Source organism: Tripterygium wilfordii, chromosome 4 (genome assembly GCF_013401445.1).
Source record: "Tripterygium wilfordii isolate XIE 37 chromosome 4, ASM1340144v1, whole genome shotgun sequence".
NCBI classification, from domain to species: Eukaryota; Viridiplantae; Streptophyta; class Magnoliopsida; order Celastrales; family Celastraceae; genus Tripterygium; species Tripterygium wilfordii.
In genome coordinates, this window is record NC_052235.1 from 6378109 (window position 1) to 6393820 (window position 15712).

The window sequence follows — 15712 nt, forward strand, 5'->3', positions numbered from 1 at the left end:
AGTGAGGCTTTGTAAGCATGTTAATATTTGGGCTACAGAGAGCCATTGAATTAGATTTAGGCCATGTGTCGCGATATCTGGTAGTTGCTTAAGCCGTGGACCTGTTAGGCTTGTCAGTTGTCACTTAGGTAGTGGGCCTGTTCTGTTGCCTAGGCAATGGGCTTGTTAAGCTGGAACCTGTTTAGGCTATGTAGATGTTTTAGACAGTAAACCTATAGACACTTGGGTCGTAGACCTGTAAATGTAAATGCTTAGTTCGTGGGCCTGTTAAGCTTGAGTCGGGGGTTGGTTTCTACCATAAATGCAGGATTTTCACGTATCAAGGTCAAGGTCCTGATTTCACATATTGAAATGCAGGATTTCATCCACAGCAACTCTCACCCAAAATAAGAGAAAACAAGAACAATCCACAATGTCTAGTAAAAGAAGTTTATTATCACCTCCAAAAAATTTTGATATCAAAAAAGACTTGAGTGAGCCTTTGAATAGCAAAACTTTCAACTTGATTGCTTTCGACAATCAGACAATAGATGAAGAAGATACTAGAATTCAAGCAATTCTGATGGATAGAGAAGAACATCTTTAACGCATTGATCCAAGTGTGCCCCAACAGAAAAATGAGCCAAAGCTGAAAACCAAGTTGAAGCGACGATATAATTCTGATAAGCCCTGGTTTTATATACAATAACTCAACGAATGGGGGCCTTCCTATGATCCCGGTGTAAAATTTACCGTACTTTGCTTTGATCGTATGGGAATCAGGCTGAAGATGTGCAAAATAATCATGACATTTTTAATTGGATCTGCCGATGAATATGAACAAGGAACTCAACATAGGAGGGTACACTCGAGTTCTTGTCTTCTATCAAATAGGAGAAGAACAGCATTCCTGGGGGGAAACAAATGAAGGTCAATCCACAGATGGAAAAAATTTATTCTCTTAGAAAGAATCTAATAAGGTTGAAAAAGAATGATGCAAAAATTCGTCGTGCAAGATTACGAGCGGCAAAGCCACTAGATACAACCTCTCACAAGTTTCCCACTCGATGCAGAACAAGTAAATATGGACCGTTAGTATAATTCACAGACAATTCTTTAAACTTAGTTAAGAACAATTTGGTATGAAAAGACCGATTCCATCATCAAATAGAGGCCTCTAGCCTAAATTAGCAGTAGTGCTTCACCCAGCTACATCAAATTAAATAAATTACATTCTTCCCCATAAACACTAAAACTCAAAAGATTAGATGGATCATTTAATAAGACATAGAATTAATAGTAATGAACTTAGGGATGAAGATTAAAAAAATGAACTTAATTTTCCATCAACGAATGACTGATTATGCATTTACACCATAATTTGCACTGTCCACACAGTTTTTCAACACATACATACTGCTTTAATATGAACTTAAAACATGATATTGTGTTCCAAACAAGAACATACGTGTATGCTAACTGAGAGAGATCACATGCAAAACGCCACGTTGCAAACATAATAAGGGGCCCTAATTTCAAGAGATGGCCAAAGAGAACTTGGTAAGAAGCCTGAATGGCTTTAAGATAGAGGATTTAGTACCGATGCTACTGTTATTCATTTAAAGAGATACTTTAAAAGAACCGAACAAAACAAAAAAGGGGCAACAAAGGACAAGATAGATATATATTAACTCCTTTCTCTAAAACAAGGGAGGGTTGTGATATGGCACATACCTGATGGATCTCCTTTCCTGCACAATTTTAAGCTGCAAAGGAATGAAAAGAACAGTGTCAAACACAGGAAATGCCTTAGATAGAGAATCATAATTGAATTTACAATTAAAAAAATGCAATGGAACTTTATTTCCATACCACGAACACGTAAAAGTATAAAATAAAATAAAAAAAAAGTCATACCGGAGATAGGAACATCTTTGGCGTCGTATCTCATTTACTATATCATTTAGCTTCTTCGACAATGGATTGTCATATTGCTGGAGTACAAACTGCAAAGAAAAAAATTTGTGTTAACGATGACCAATAGGTGAGTCCACAAAAAAAAATCATTTACCAAATAAATCTGCTAATCATCAATAACAATCATTGACATCTTTCAACAACCAGAACAATTGCTCATGGAACGATAAACAAGAAACCTAGACCAAAAATTGGTGCTGAAATTGAAAAATCAAGCTGAGGGACAAGTATTCTACATTTACGTATATATACATAGTATAATATCGATTAAGCAGCAATATACACTATCTGACTCTACACAAGGCTTCTTTTTTTTTTTTCAATCAAGGGGGGGGGGGGTAATCCAGTCATGCCAATTTGTGATTATGAATGTGCTTTTATTGTTTAAAATAATTCAACAAAAGAAGAATCTGGCGAAAAATCATAAAATTAAGTATAAATGCACATAAATTGCTGAAAGAAAGCCCTAGAAGACACGAACTAGTATAAAGAAGTAAACAAAGATAAGCTGTTTCAAATTATAATCAGAAAAAGGGCAGATTATTTTATGAAAATATAAAACTTTAACACGTCCCTAAAGTCATGTTCAAATGCTCCAGGTGTGAGATCGTATGCAAGTACCACTATCACTATATAATTAAAAATTATATTAGGCAAGAAAAAGACATTTCCAAAACAATTAGAAGGGAATTACCTGGGTGGGGATTTCCTCAACTGAAGAAATGCCAAATAATTGTGTCAAGATATCTGAATGTACCGAGTTTCCAACATATATTAAGCCATCATCACCATTCTCTAGTAGATAGATTCCCTCATCACTCACATGTTCACTAGAAAGTGGAATTGCAGGAGGGATAAGAGATTTATCATCATCCTGTACGAAAAGCAAAATTATTTTAAAATTTCCGGCACGGAACATTTCATAACAATGTAAACAAAAATCCAGTAAACCGGTTACACACCTGTAAATTAAGATCGTGGATGGCTACCATCCTGGGGTATACCAGTGGAATTGCCAAAGGAGTAGAGAGAAAGGAAACATAATTGATCCAGAAAGAGCGCTCATCTATTTTCCAATCAGTTCTCAATCCTGTACTTTTTATTAATGCTGAAAATAAAAGAAATAGGAAATTAACAACCCATGTAAAAGTTTTGTTATTTTTTGCGGGTGAAGTTTATTCTTTTATGGACTTGGGAAAATATTGTGCACACTTTTCTTCCACTGTGTATTCTAAATGCAAGAGTCACATAGGCATCAGCATAATGGCTTACGCGTATTTGTAACAGGAAAAAGCACAAGAAACTTAAACAAAAAAAATTTAGTCATCAAAAGTGGTTAGGAGCCAGAAAGAATGATCTGATGTTGCAATTGATAAGAATTTGATCAAAGTTTGACACCAAAACAACAAAAGAACCTACTAGTACCTTACAAGAACAATACCAAATTCGGTGAGCCTACGATAAACGTACTTCTCTTATTTTGTTCTCATCTAAACATTAAACTAAAACTAGATCAAGCAAGAACTAGTCTCCAACAAATGTGCTTTGCTACAAGATAAAAAGAAATCGGAGAGGGGGAGATCATGGGGGAGATCAGTTATAGAACGTCCAACAAAAAATTGAAACCATCCAATTCGAACAAGTATGAGCAGCCTTTATTAAAAAAAATTTGACCAACACAATACAAAAGGCTTCAGCTATTGTGAGGTATGAGGAGGGCATATGTTTGCAGCTTGACTGCACCCTACACTCGTGAAAAGTTAAAAGCAGTTCCAACCACCGCACTTCTCTCACATTGCTCCAAAATTAGAATACAAATCACATCAATGTAGTAGTTATTTCATAAGATATAACTCGGCAATGTTAAAAGTTCTAGGGCACAAACCATAGTTAGACATAAAATATGGAAATTTGAACAGCAATATTAGTATAATTCAGTAGAGTTGCAGAAAGAAATATACCAAGTGTGTAAAGCGGTAGAAGCTTAAGTGCCTCAGGAAGAATAAGTTGTCCAGAAGATGATACTGTCGCACAAAATTTACGATATGACAACAGAATGTTGATACAATGATTTGTAACTTTTTCCTTGACCAGTGACAGCGGACTAGACGGAATTTCATGTGCCGCTACAGGGAGAACATTACAAAAGTAGAGTCAGCATTGTTGGACAGGAAAACTATAAGATGTAAACCATGAATTCTAGCTCAAGAAAATAAAGAATGAGCAAGCAAATAAAAAGAAGACGGGAGCAATACATACAACATAAAACCAAATACCTTGCTTCAAGAAACATGCAAATTGGGTATCCAAGTCAGCCGAACGAAACAAATTGCTCAGCATACTTGTGCATGGTAGAGATAAATTTATAACTCGAATTCTCCTTTGGCCATATAAGGTAGTGTAAAGAAGGGCACACTGAACAAGAACACACAGAGTAATGAGAAGGATCAGAACTGTCATTTTATGAATTAAAAGATTACAAAACAAGCTTTGTAAAGTAAATGGGCAGTCTCATAAACTTTATAGAAGATCGCCATAACATTATCTGGTACCTGAAAAGCGCATTCTGAGCCATCCTGCAACTTATCATCATGCTTTAATGTGACCAATATAGTTTTGTCACAATCAATCTGCATAACAGAAAAGATTACTGAATATTAAATTGATCTCACTGACATAATTTATTTCCAACAGAATAAGAAAAGCAAAGAATTATTATAAAATTTGAAAATACTTCATAAAACCTGATAGTCTGAGTATAATAAATAGCATGGATAAATAAAACGAAAGCCCGCAAAAGAACTAAAGAATCTCAACAAAGTGGACATGAAATGTACAGTATCACAAAACTGTGTGATTCGACGAGAAAATTATCCTAACAGTTCAATATTTGAGCTAATTAAGAATTTTAAAAGGCTTGACAAACCCCCGGGAGGTCAATGTCAGTAGGAATACGTCTGCAGAAGTTTCCAGAGTATTCTTGAACTTGAATTCCCTAAGACAATAAAGATAACATTTAGGTAATATAAGCAACAATGTCTGCAAGTAGGTAGTAGGATATAAAAGTGGTTAAGATGTAACAGAGGTATAGTACAAGTTAAAAGTACCTGGCTGCATCTCACACGCATGACAGCTTCAAATCCTTGGGGCCTTCTCACATTCCATCTTAGATCATTATAGAGCTTCGCAGGATCAGATAGTGCTGAGAAGGGATGGTAGTAATAAACCTGGAAGAGAGGAAAATTTTACAAGCGGAATTATGCAACCATCTGCTTGAAGGAAACCACACTACCGTGATTTAACAATTTCTACGCTAGTGCAATGATAAAATACAACATTAAATGGATTTGATCAAAGTAGAGAGAACCCAATGCGGAGAGGCACGCATGGCCCATACTTTTTACCTCCTACACAATCCTAAATCTGAAAAACCTAAATTTGAATGTGCGGCTCATATCGACATTGGAGTTCAGCAAGTCTTCAAAATCAACATAATATATGGTCACAAAAGCCAAATGTTAACATCACATGCAGCATAATTACGTGTCTAAGAATCAAAGAGCGCTGACATCAGATTTTCACCATTTTTTTTTACAAAATCAATTATCAGACAAAATTACAGACGATTACTGAAGATCAAACCAAGTAAATTTAAGTTGTTCAACAAATGGCAGATCCTATTTAGAAATGTCAACACACCTTCACGAGTATCCCACCACATTAGTACCGATTAACCTGCCTACAAGCAGTATAAAGAGTGCAAATTTAAAACTTGTTATATCCAAGTAGGCTTGGATCATTTAAGTTGATAAAAAAAATAAAATATTTAAGCCATACTGTTTGCCACGTTTCATGATCATAAGCATCACTTTTTGAATGGTTTCTAGCAGCATAAAAAAAAGACACTCTCGGTAAAGAAAAGTTTGAACTAAGTGATTAGATGCCAAACCCTAATTACCTGTCCTCCAGTCGTTCTTGGGATGACAGAGATGGAAGCAATGTCCACGTAAGACTGAGTAGTAATGAATAGATCAACGCAAACCTGGAACATATTGATACATAAAAATTTTAGTAAATTTCCACCAACACAGCTGAATTGGAATGTCATTTTCAAATAACAAAAAAATACCTGATATTCAGCAAACTCAACCGCCATTGTATTAAGGGTTTTGTCAGCTGGCTGAAGTAATTTATGGGCCTCCTAAAAATAAATAAAAAGGGAATTTTAACACAAGAACTATAATAAACTGAAGGAAATTGACCGTCACACACAGCATGTTATGCGACAGGAATATCTGACCATCAAATAAAAAAGGCAAAGTGGCAGATTGCTCAAGAATGTAAATAAGGCTTGAGATTACAGGATACCTAATTAAAAGCATTTTTTCTTTTCCTCCACTTTTTTTTAAAGTTAATAGATCTTTTATTTTCTTTATTTTTCCTTAATTGCAGCGAGTCAGCGACACAATAATTACTTATGCTAAATTTTCAAATTGTAAGGACTAATTACTTATTCTAATTTTTCAAAATTGTAAGCACTAAGAACTTCAAGAAATGCCAAGAGAATGTGGTTCCCATAGCAAACATGAAAAAGCTTCAGAGAGTTCATTGTTAGGAGACTATAAATGAAAGTCATCATGTTCACTGGAACAAGAACAAATTTGATAATGACACCGTGAAGAAGCTGTGATTGTGAAACCAAAAGCAAAGCACCATTCAGGAAGTCCAGACTAATATCGCTCTATAGTTAAGTAATGTGAAAAGGTCAATATCATCACCAATGTATTTGGAGCATCACTCAAATGTCCCCATGTGATACAGTCTGAGTAACAATAAGGTACGGAAGCTCATCAACTCAGAACTAAACTAAGGTATCTCATCAGTTAGACTTGATCGACAGTTGGCTGGGCCCGTCATTTCTAAGAGCAGTGTAAAAGATTGTTTACACCTCTTCATTTGTCCACATATAAATACATTCCCACCCAGTACAAGAAAAAACAATGCACCATTATTCCCAAGCAAAAAATGATTCTTATAGGGAAAAAGTAAATGAAAAGTTGAATAGTAGTACCTTCTCCCCAGCAGAAATATTAGTTCTCCCTTCAGCATCCCTAGACGATAGGGACCCAATGCCAACTGATGGCAGGACTGTACAAAGCATAATACTATCATCATATAGTCTTCAAAACATGACATAATGATTTTTGAAGGTGGTGCTGCTTTACGTGATAAATGTGTCACTAAATAAAGCCCTATTCTACTAATTACTGACTTAAGATGACAAACGGCAGAAAATGAGAATTGAAAACACTATAGCGCAAGGGCTAGCATTGAAAGTCAGAAAGAGTATAAGCAGCAGCAAAGTTCTGCATATAAGAACTCCATTCAAAACAGTAAAAAATAGATGAAATCACAAAATCATATTGGCATGATTGTATACGTATAAATCTCTACATGTGTGAATGCATTCAAGAACATGTTTGCAAATGTATGTATGGTGGTATGAAACTATGAACATGTTTTGCAGGTTTGTTTAGATTGTGAAAGGACTATCCCTTTTCTACAAATTATTAAAAATAAAGCACCTGTAGTAAGTTCTCCTGAACTGATTCACATCTGCATATTCTGCATTATAAATCTGGCTTCTACTTTGCCTAACCTCTAGCATTGAATGCCAAATTCCAAAAAATTCAGAACGTCTAAATATCAAAATGCTGATACATTATTTAGCTCCTCACAGCAAAATTAACAGAGCAGAAACCATTTAAAGCCCTTTTAGCTTCCTAGCAACTTCAAGCATGATTTTATGAAGAAACAGCATATTTGAAATCTGCTTCTCTTTTGCTACATCGCTCACAGTAACACTATTCAATAGGTTGATAAAGGGTTACAACTTGCCTGACTGAAATACCAGAAGCTTCCCCCCAGTGCTCTTTATTGCCAAGAAGGCAGCCTGTGAGAAGGAAAAGGTGGTAAGATACCAAAAGATGAACATATATACATAGATACTGTTATAAATCACCAGGAGGTTTGACAAGAACAAGCATAACGATGAGCCCATGATAGCATATTCCCTAGTAATTGGACCTCAAACAATTTAGCCCTAAGCTACCAACAGCCACATAAAATCTAGGCCACTACTCGGAGGATCTGGAAGCTCAAGTCTTCCGCTGCCTTAGTAAATTGTACAGCCAACTACACCTATTTTCACCCTTTTTCTTCTGTTTTGTCAGGCCTGCCTTCTTAACCTCTTTATGAACCTTAATCACACATATAACCTTAGGCAACCAGTTAAATGGTGTAAAGAACCACAAAACAATCTCTTTTAGGCAAAACGGAACACCAAGCCATTAAATAATAGGCAATTCTTTACTCTTTAGTATATAAAATGATCCAAAATAATGCCAGAACCGTTATCCATACATATGATACTTTTTCAAGTCGGCTAAGCACAGAATATGCAATCCTGCGTAAAAAATTACCATGAGTTGATATAAAATAAAAATTCAAGTTAGATGACAAACCTTGACTGCTGCACCAAAGGCTGATTCAGCAGTTTTGTTATTCTCAAACATTGTAGGGATACTTTCCAACAGTAGTTCTAAATGTTGACGACACTAAATCCACAAAACAAACAACAGATGTTAAAATTTTGCAAAACAATTACCTCGTCAACAAACAGACAAAATCTCCAGTAAAACAGGAAAAAGTAATGATGTACATCTGATTTGTTCTATCAACATCTAACCTCAGAAAGCTGGACAACAACATCAGTCTGAAGAGGGGTGTAAACGTCATTCACATCAGGAACAATAAGCATCAGCGGCTGCAATGATAGGCGTAATAGCAAGATAAGTGTGAAGCTTAACACAACCTTTACTCCAATCACAAAAGATACAATGTATAACCCAAAATAACCGGTCAAAGTAACTAAATAGAATCGGATTAAAAAAAAGTGAATTTAAGATTTTCACAATAACCCAAATCTTTCGTTGAGGTGGTGTTGGGACAGATAAAAATTGTCCTAAAACAATAATCATGACCTAGCCCTAAATGCCAAAAAGCTTTTCTTCAAAGAATCAAAGACGCACAATAGCTAATGAAAAAGGCAGGACCCGTATGAGCCCAACATGGATTTCAGCATCCACACTGGAGTGTTATTAGCTACGTTTTATCCCGAGGAATTTATCGAGTTTGTAAAAATAAGAATTAAGAACACTCTTTGTCCCAACCAATGACCCAATCTGTGTGACAAGTTGAAGTTACTTAGCCATAGGAATCTGCATGAAGCCAAAAGGAACCATGAAAGACCAGTGCCTTTCCGGTCCCATCAACAAAGAAGAATGGATTAGTAAAAAAAATGCTTGTTCTGCATATTACTGGCTTGTAAATTTGGTCCCACGAATAGGCCAATCATATTCTAAATACTCATGATGAATATCTCATGACCAGTGCAACAGAAAGTGAGCAGTTGCTCCCACTAAAAAATGACCTGCTGCAGTGAACGCTTCAAATTGTAGAAATGGATTGTCGAGTCAAATGTTGCAATTCCAACCAGTATTCGTTGACCATCCTGCAGCAATAAATCAGTCAGATTATCTTCCCTCTCAAAATATGGATGGCACATTAACCAACAAAGGAGGACAATTGACAAGCAACCAAACGAAACAACTAAAAGCATGCCTCTGCTGAAAAGTGAAAAGTTAAAAAAATTTAAACGAGCCAAACTCACACGCACACAAACCGGGTGGTGAAAGATTATTTCAGTAAATAGAGAGGAAAGAGGACCACGAAATTCACAATACCATAACATTGTTAGAATTGGGCACAACGAGAAGCGTCAACCTTCACAAAAAGAAATGAAACTCACGGATAAATCAGAGATAACTTGATTGATTGCACTGCAAGCTGCAGCAGTTGCCCCAGTCTGTACGGCATTCATGGATACATCGATCAGGAAAAAGTAAACAGCAGGCATTGGGTCTCGCACCTGAAAATATTTAGCACAAAGAATTGCTTATCCTGTGATCCCAAAAGCCAATGAAAAGATAAACCAATAAAAATTTGGATAAAACAATAAGAGGGAAATTGTTCCTGAGGTCTAAGCAGATATAATGTATTGTTCATTCTTACTCTGAACCTATCACAAACAGGAAGGAGGCCAAAGAAAGGCAAAAGATACAGCTTCCATAAGCACGTATCATTAAAACTAAAGTATGAACCTTTTTCTTAAGAATGGAGAAAAGGAAAGTCAAGTATGAACAGAACTGATATTATTCACAAAAAAAAAAAGAAGAGGTATTCTCCTTAGGGTGGAAGAACCTCATCAGACATATCTGTGCAAGGAAATGGGGGAGGGCATCATCTTATCAAGTATTTTAAGGGAACTAAAAGATTGAAAGAGCTCTGGTTAAGAGGCAGACTAGATGAGAGAGGCCTAATAGATTAGAATAAAGATAGACTAGGTTTCAAGTAAGAAAGCAATTTAACATTATCGTGCCCACTAGATATCTATTCCTATGTCCTCATTTTTACCTGACACGCTTCAATTTTTCACATAATCATTATTCAAAGGCATTTGAATTGAATTGTATTTGACTGGTCATGTCTACTCAAACATGATAGGCATCATCCTACAGGCAATGTGACATTTAGTTCAACACAGAGAAGACCCAATATCAGGAAAGTTTGACTAACCATGTACTCCTTTGTAGCAACAAATTCAACAGTTCCACTGCACAGCTCAGGCCTTTCATCAGCATCTCTACGCCTACCATCTGGACCTAGATTACAATGGTAGTCACGGGGAGTCTCATCCGCAAACCCTGAAAAGGAGATGACATGTATTTCAAACCAATCATTGCCTTAGTAGCTAGCAGCCGCACACTCAAAAGTCCAGAATGCACAAAATTTGTTCAACACCAATGAAAAATTAACTTATTTCACAAAATACGGGACCTTCTTGATGTCTAATGCATATTTACAGAAACTACAAATGTGAAGACAAGACATTTTAAACTTGGAAAATCCCATAAATAAGTACGGGCCCTCATTTAAAAAAAGTAAAAAACATGAAGGGTAGTATTCACTATGTACACAAACAAAAACTTGTGAAGGACAAAGAAATGTTTTTAGTGAATATGGTTACTAGATTATAAAAAAAAAACGATTAAAGTAATAGATAGAAAGAGAAAATTGATTCAATTTTACGTTAACAAACACATTCTAAGATATTCTAAGATACTAAAGAATGTTAAATTGTAGCTCCCATTTTTGTGAAAACAGAATCTGAATTATATATTGGGAGAAGTGTCAAGCAGCCTGTGTGTTCTGTCACTGTCAAATCGGTAATTTGAATGACGCAAACCATGAGTTTGGAGCAAAGCAAGACTACAACCTTCAAATTAAAATGTAAAATTTGCGACCAAAACATTGTCAGAAGGAAACAGAGATGAGAAATATATTACGTAACAGAGTGATCTAATTTATAAAGTTTCAATGAGATCCTAATGCTAGGACATCGCAATAAAATAACTATTGATACTGACCACACAGGTTACAGATGAACTTCCTCCCTTGATCAATGAACTTCATGAAAGGATTTATGTATCCTTTGCAGCGAGAACATCGAACAGGTCCGCTTTCACCAAAGTCCACAACCTACAAAAAGTGTTGAGACGGAGATACAATATGAGATTTTAAGCTGTTTACTCAAATAACGAATTAAAACAAGAGTTCTTTTGGAATTTATCCCACACAAAACTGAAAAGAAAGAATTCACAATGGTCACCAAAAAGTATAGAGAAAGGGCATGGGAGTTCTTCAATCATCATTTGCACGACCAGAATAACAGTCAAACGACTACAGGCAGTTTTCATCATTTGCTAATGGGAAAAAGGCCAACATCAAAGAACTCAAATTAATGAAAACTCTTTTATTTATGAAAACCAAATCAAGCTACGTAACATGCAAGAGCTGTCCAGGCCATTGATATAAACTACAACTACAAGGCCCCGATGATCATCACCTAGTCCATGTTAGCTTCAAAAGTACATTACATTCTAACCTCAAACATGTTTATACCACTTTACGTGCCTAAACGAAATATATGATATCTCCATTGTTCTATGGAAATTTAGTTCCCAAAAAATACCATAATAGGCTGTTAAAAACTACAAGCAAAAGCTTAGTCCCATATCAAATCATATGAAGTTTACTCCATTCCCAGTTTTTGCACAAAACGTTACAGGGTACAGCATAGACCTAGGCTTAGTTTCTGTCAGCAGCAATGATAAAGAACTTTTCATGCAACTAAATGTCATTATTGCTTAGCCCAAAGAACCATTCCTCCGGTACAAAAAAATTGAATCAAACAAGATGGAAAAACAAAGGAATTATAATTACTTGTATAGGCTCCTCAGATGGATGAGGAAGAGCCAAAGGTTGGACCAACAAAGCCAACTGCATCCCAGATGTAGACAAAAGATCAACTGTGCAGGGGATCTGGTGGAAGAACATAATAATTCATTAGTCACAAAATTCCTTGAATGGAGATTCAACATTTTGCAAAAAAGTAAATACTTTATGTAAAAAATGCACAAGCTGTTAGTTCATGCATATTAAATATTCAGTTATGACCTGACTGATGGTGCATCTCATGTAACGTGGGCTGCAATTCCCAGTGTCTCTGACAATATAATCGCTTGTAGCAGGCTTCAAAAGGTACCAAGTCATCCGAAATCAATAAATATCAAGGAAAAATATTTTCTAAGCTATATACATGGAGGCTACCAAAATGTAAGTAAGAACACATAAAAACGATGCCAAGAAAATTAAGGTAGAGATTATTATCAAAATATGCTGAATATTAAAGAATACCCAAATTGAATCAAAAAAATGTCTGCCATTTAAAATAAGCCAAATAAGATACCGGAGGGGGATTGGCCTGATTGCCCACGCGTGTTTCATGCACAACCGGTGTTGAGCTTGGAATGGGCCTTGGGATTTGATGTGGATCAATCCTTGATGGCCCTGCCACAGGGGCTCCAGTTTGACCCATGGCAGGTGATATGGTAGTTGATTGATGTGGCAGAGTTGGATGCATTCCGGACATTCTTGGTTGTTGCGCTAAGCCAGGAATTGGTGGAGGTGCACCCACCTATGCAATCATATATATTCATAGTACAGAAGATTAATCAAAGGAGGAAAAGTAATGATGATTAAAATGATATTAGCCCAACGTATGCCAGAAAGCAAATATAAGAGTATATCATCATGACAATCCACTTGCCCCTACATGGCCCATGCACTTGTTAAAATAAAATATTAAAAAAACAAATAGCATACTTGAATTTTGACCTTTAAATCTAAGCCTCCAACACTATAAACATCTTAAGCAATGAAAACTACTCGACAGACGGTTCCTAATAATAATAAGACGCAGCAAAAAATCCACCCGTAGGCTGCAGTTAAGATATACTAGCACAGATGAGAAACATGAAGGGACCAGTATGATTAAATACTATCAAGTAAAGTCAGAAGTTGACTTCTGACACGGTGGAGACCAATTTTGAAATCACTTAAAAAATGAATACCGTGAATGTCTTTATTCTTACCTGTTGAGGTTGCACTGGCCACGACTGTGGTCCATATGGAGAACCCATGGAAGGTGGCACGCCTTGGGATGCTGCAGAAAATGGAGAAGGCATTTGCATGGAAGCACCAGGTGGAGCACCGACGGTTGGACTTCCCATGAAAGGACGCATGCTTGAAGCCTGAGGAGGAGCCCTGGCAAATGACATAGTCGATGGAGGTCCCATTGGTGGTTGAGGGGAACCGCTGGCTGGCGGGAACTGTGGAGCAGTTGTCAAAGGACCCGAAGCAAACACTGGGGGGCCATTACTAACTGCGCCACCTAGGGCACTAGATGAAGGCATTACAGGAGCAGCGCTCAAAGGCGAAGATGATGCAAAAGGACTTGGTCGAGCACCCGGCGGCTGTGATGTTGCTCCAATTCCACCACTAGGCATGCCTAAAGATGGAAAATTACTAGGAGCCCCAGCTGGAGGCACAACACCAACACCCATTGAAGAGGGCAAGGAACCCGGAGGAGGCCTGGACCCAAAAGGAAGCGGCTGAGGCTGACTAACAGGAGGGCCAGTGGGCCTTGCTGGGGCTACATTGGGGGGAAATGAGGATGGTGGAAATCCAGAAGGGGGTGCAGCAGGCCTCGAATGGGCACCAGGGGGTGGACCTGGGCGGGAAAATGGTGGTGATGCAGCCGGAAACCCAGGGGAAGGGGCTGATTGGCCGAAAGGCGCTGGCTGAGCAAAAGGGGGAGGCCTGGGACCAGAACCAGGCATAGAAGCCGGCCGATTGAGATTCAAATTCTGCATGTTATCGGCTAAAGAACTGGGGTTTGATTGAAAATTGGGGTTATAATTAGGCGGTGGTGGCTGCTGATTGTAGCCAGGTCTAGGTGCCCCCGGAGGAACAGGAGCAGCCATAATTCAATCAAATCAAAACCTAAAATCTCCTACTCGTCCTCGCGTAGGTGCTCCAATAACACGAGATCCAAAATCTACAGTTCGACAAACAAGAAGGAAAAAAAAAACTAAAATAAATTTCAACAATCGCGCACACAATCAATCAATCGATCTATGATCAATTCATATTATAACGTGAATGAAACTCAACGAAACAATTAAAAAGTTAAAAACTCAGATCAATAGGCAAAGAAGAGCAGAACCTGGATGAGATCAACGGCCGGATCTGCCAAAAAGACGAAAGGGAGAAGATCAAAAGATATTCAATAGGGTTTTAGGATGAGAGAGAGAAGAAAGTAAAACTGGGGTTTTACAGATCAAAGGGAAGCGAGCGGTGCAGATCGGAGAAGGAAGAAGAGGAAGGCGGGTAGTTTAAATGTTGGTGAAAGAACGAGGTTGGTCACCTGGGGATTGACGATAAAAGGTAACGTTCTGTTAACAGGTTGGAGACTGTCACCGGCACGCCCTGGAGATTTGTGGATTTCAGACTGTCCGATTGCAATTTCTTTTATTTTCTTTCCTTTTTTTTACAATTTTACTTTTGTAAGCCTGACTATGGAAAACCAATGTAAAAATACTTTTTTTTTTTAATTAAAAATGTGCGTGTAATATTATTTTTTTTAAAAAAATATTTTTATACCCTAATAAGATATAGAAGAGGTCAAGTTACACCAAAGTCACCGTTAGAATTGTAAAAGTTATGTGTATCACTCTAATGATCAGGTTTCGACTTTTCTCTCCCATTTCAAAGTAAATATGATGAGAATTCGGAGCAGAAAAACTACCATCACACTCCTAGGAAGTGTTCATTCATGAAAACCAGACTTCCATTATTCATTACGCAACTGGAAAGGAAAAAACCAGTTTTGGCTGTCTGATTTTTATATCTTCAACAATTTTAAAGAAAGAGAATCCTTTACATAGTCTAACAAGTTGGGAAGATGATTGGATAGGTGATTGGAAGGAGCAGAGGAATTATTGTTGAAACCAGTTCAGGCATTCAGTCATCTACCATTTGGCACTTTTTCGAAGAAGAGAGTCATCTACTCCCATGAATATGCAAGAAAAAAGGTTCCTTCATTCAGCAACCATAGTGATAGTGTAATGCCTAAACAACTGATGCAACCTTGCAATGCAGGAGAAAGGTTCTTCCATTCAGCAACTATAGTAGTCACCGACAATCACTACGTTCTAAGAAATTGAAAAAGTAA

General features: G+C 37.1%; 1 protein-coding gene across 1 annotated transcript; it reads right to left on the reverse strand.

Annotated features, from left to right (window-relative positions):
• Positions 1 to 413: 413 nt before the first annotated feature.
• On the reverse strand, positions 414 to 15027 carry LOC119996760 (protein transport protein Sec24-like At4g32640). Its single transcript, XM_038843523.1, has 26 exons — positions 14906 to 15027; positions 14705 to 14727; positions 13572 to 14536; positions 12887 to 13114; positions 12595 to 12669; positions 12361 to 12459; positions 11505 to 11616; positions 10654 to 10781; positions 9827 to 9946; positions 9449 to 9529; positions 8705 to 8782; positions 8481 to 8573; positions 7855 to 7909; positions 7028 to 7104; positions 6086 to 6157; positions 5915 to 5998; positions 5064 to 5183; positions 4883 to 4951; positions 4509 to 4586; positions 4233 to 4371; positions 3918 to 4082; positions 2919 to 3064; positions 2651 to 2830; positions 1897 to 1985; positions 1714 to 1745; positions 414 to 889 (listed from the first exon to the last, which is right to left on the reverse strand). The coding sequence occupies exons 3-26, from the start codon at positions 14460 to 14462 to the stop codon at positions 783 to 785; spliced, it is 3318 nt and encodes a 1105-aa protein (XP_038699451.1). The 5' UTR covers positions 14463 to 14536; positions 14705 to 14727; positions 14906 to 15027; the 3' UTR covers positions 414 to 782.
• Between the last annotated feature and the right edge of the window lie 685 nt (positions 15028 to 15712).

Coding starts and splice junctions, on each gene's coding strand:
- LOC119996760 (XM_038843523.1), bottom strand. CDS start 14,462: ATGGCTGCTCCTGTTCCTCCGGGGGCACCTAGACCTGGCTACAATCAG. Junction 6,158..7,027: donor ATATTTCTGCTGGGGAGAAG/GTACTACTATTC, acceptor ATTTATTTTTAG/GAGGCCCATAAATTACTTCA. Junction 4,952..5,063: donor TGCGTGTGAGATGCAGCCAG/GTACTTTTAACT, acceptor TTATTGTCTTAG/GGAATTCAAGTTCAAGAATA.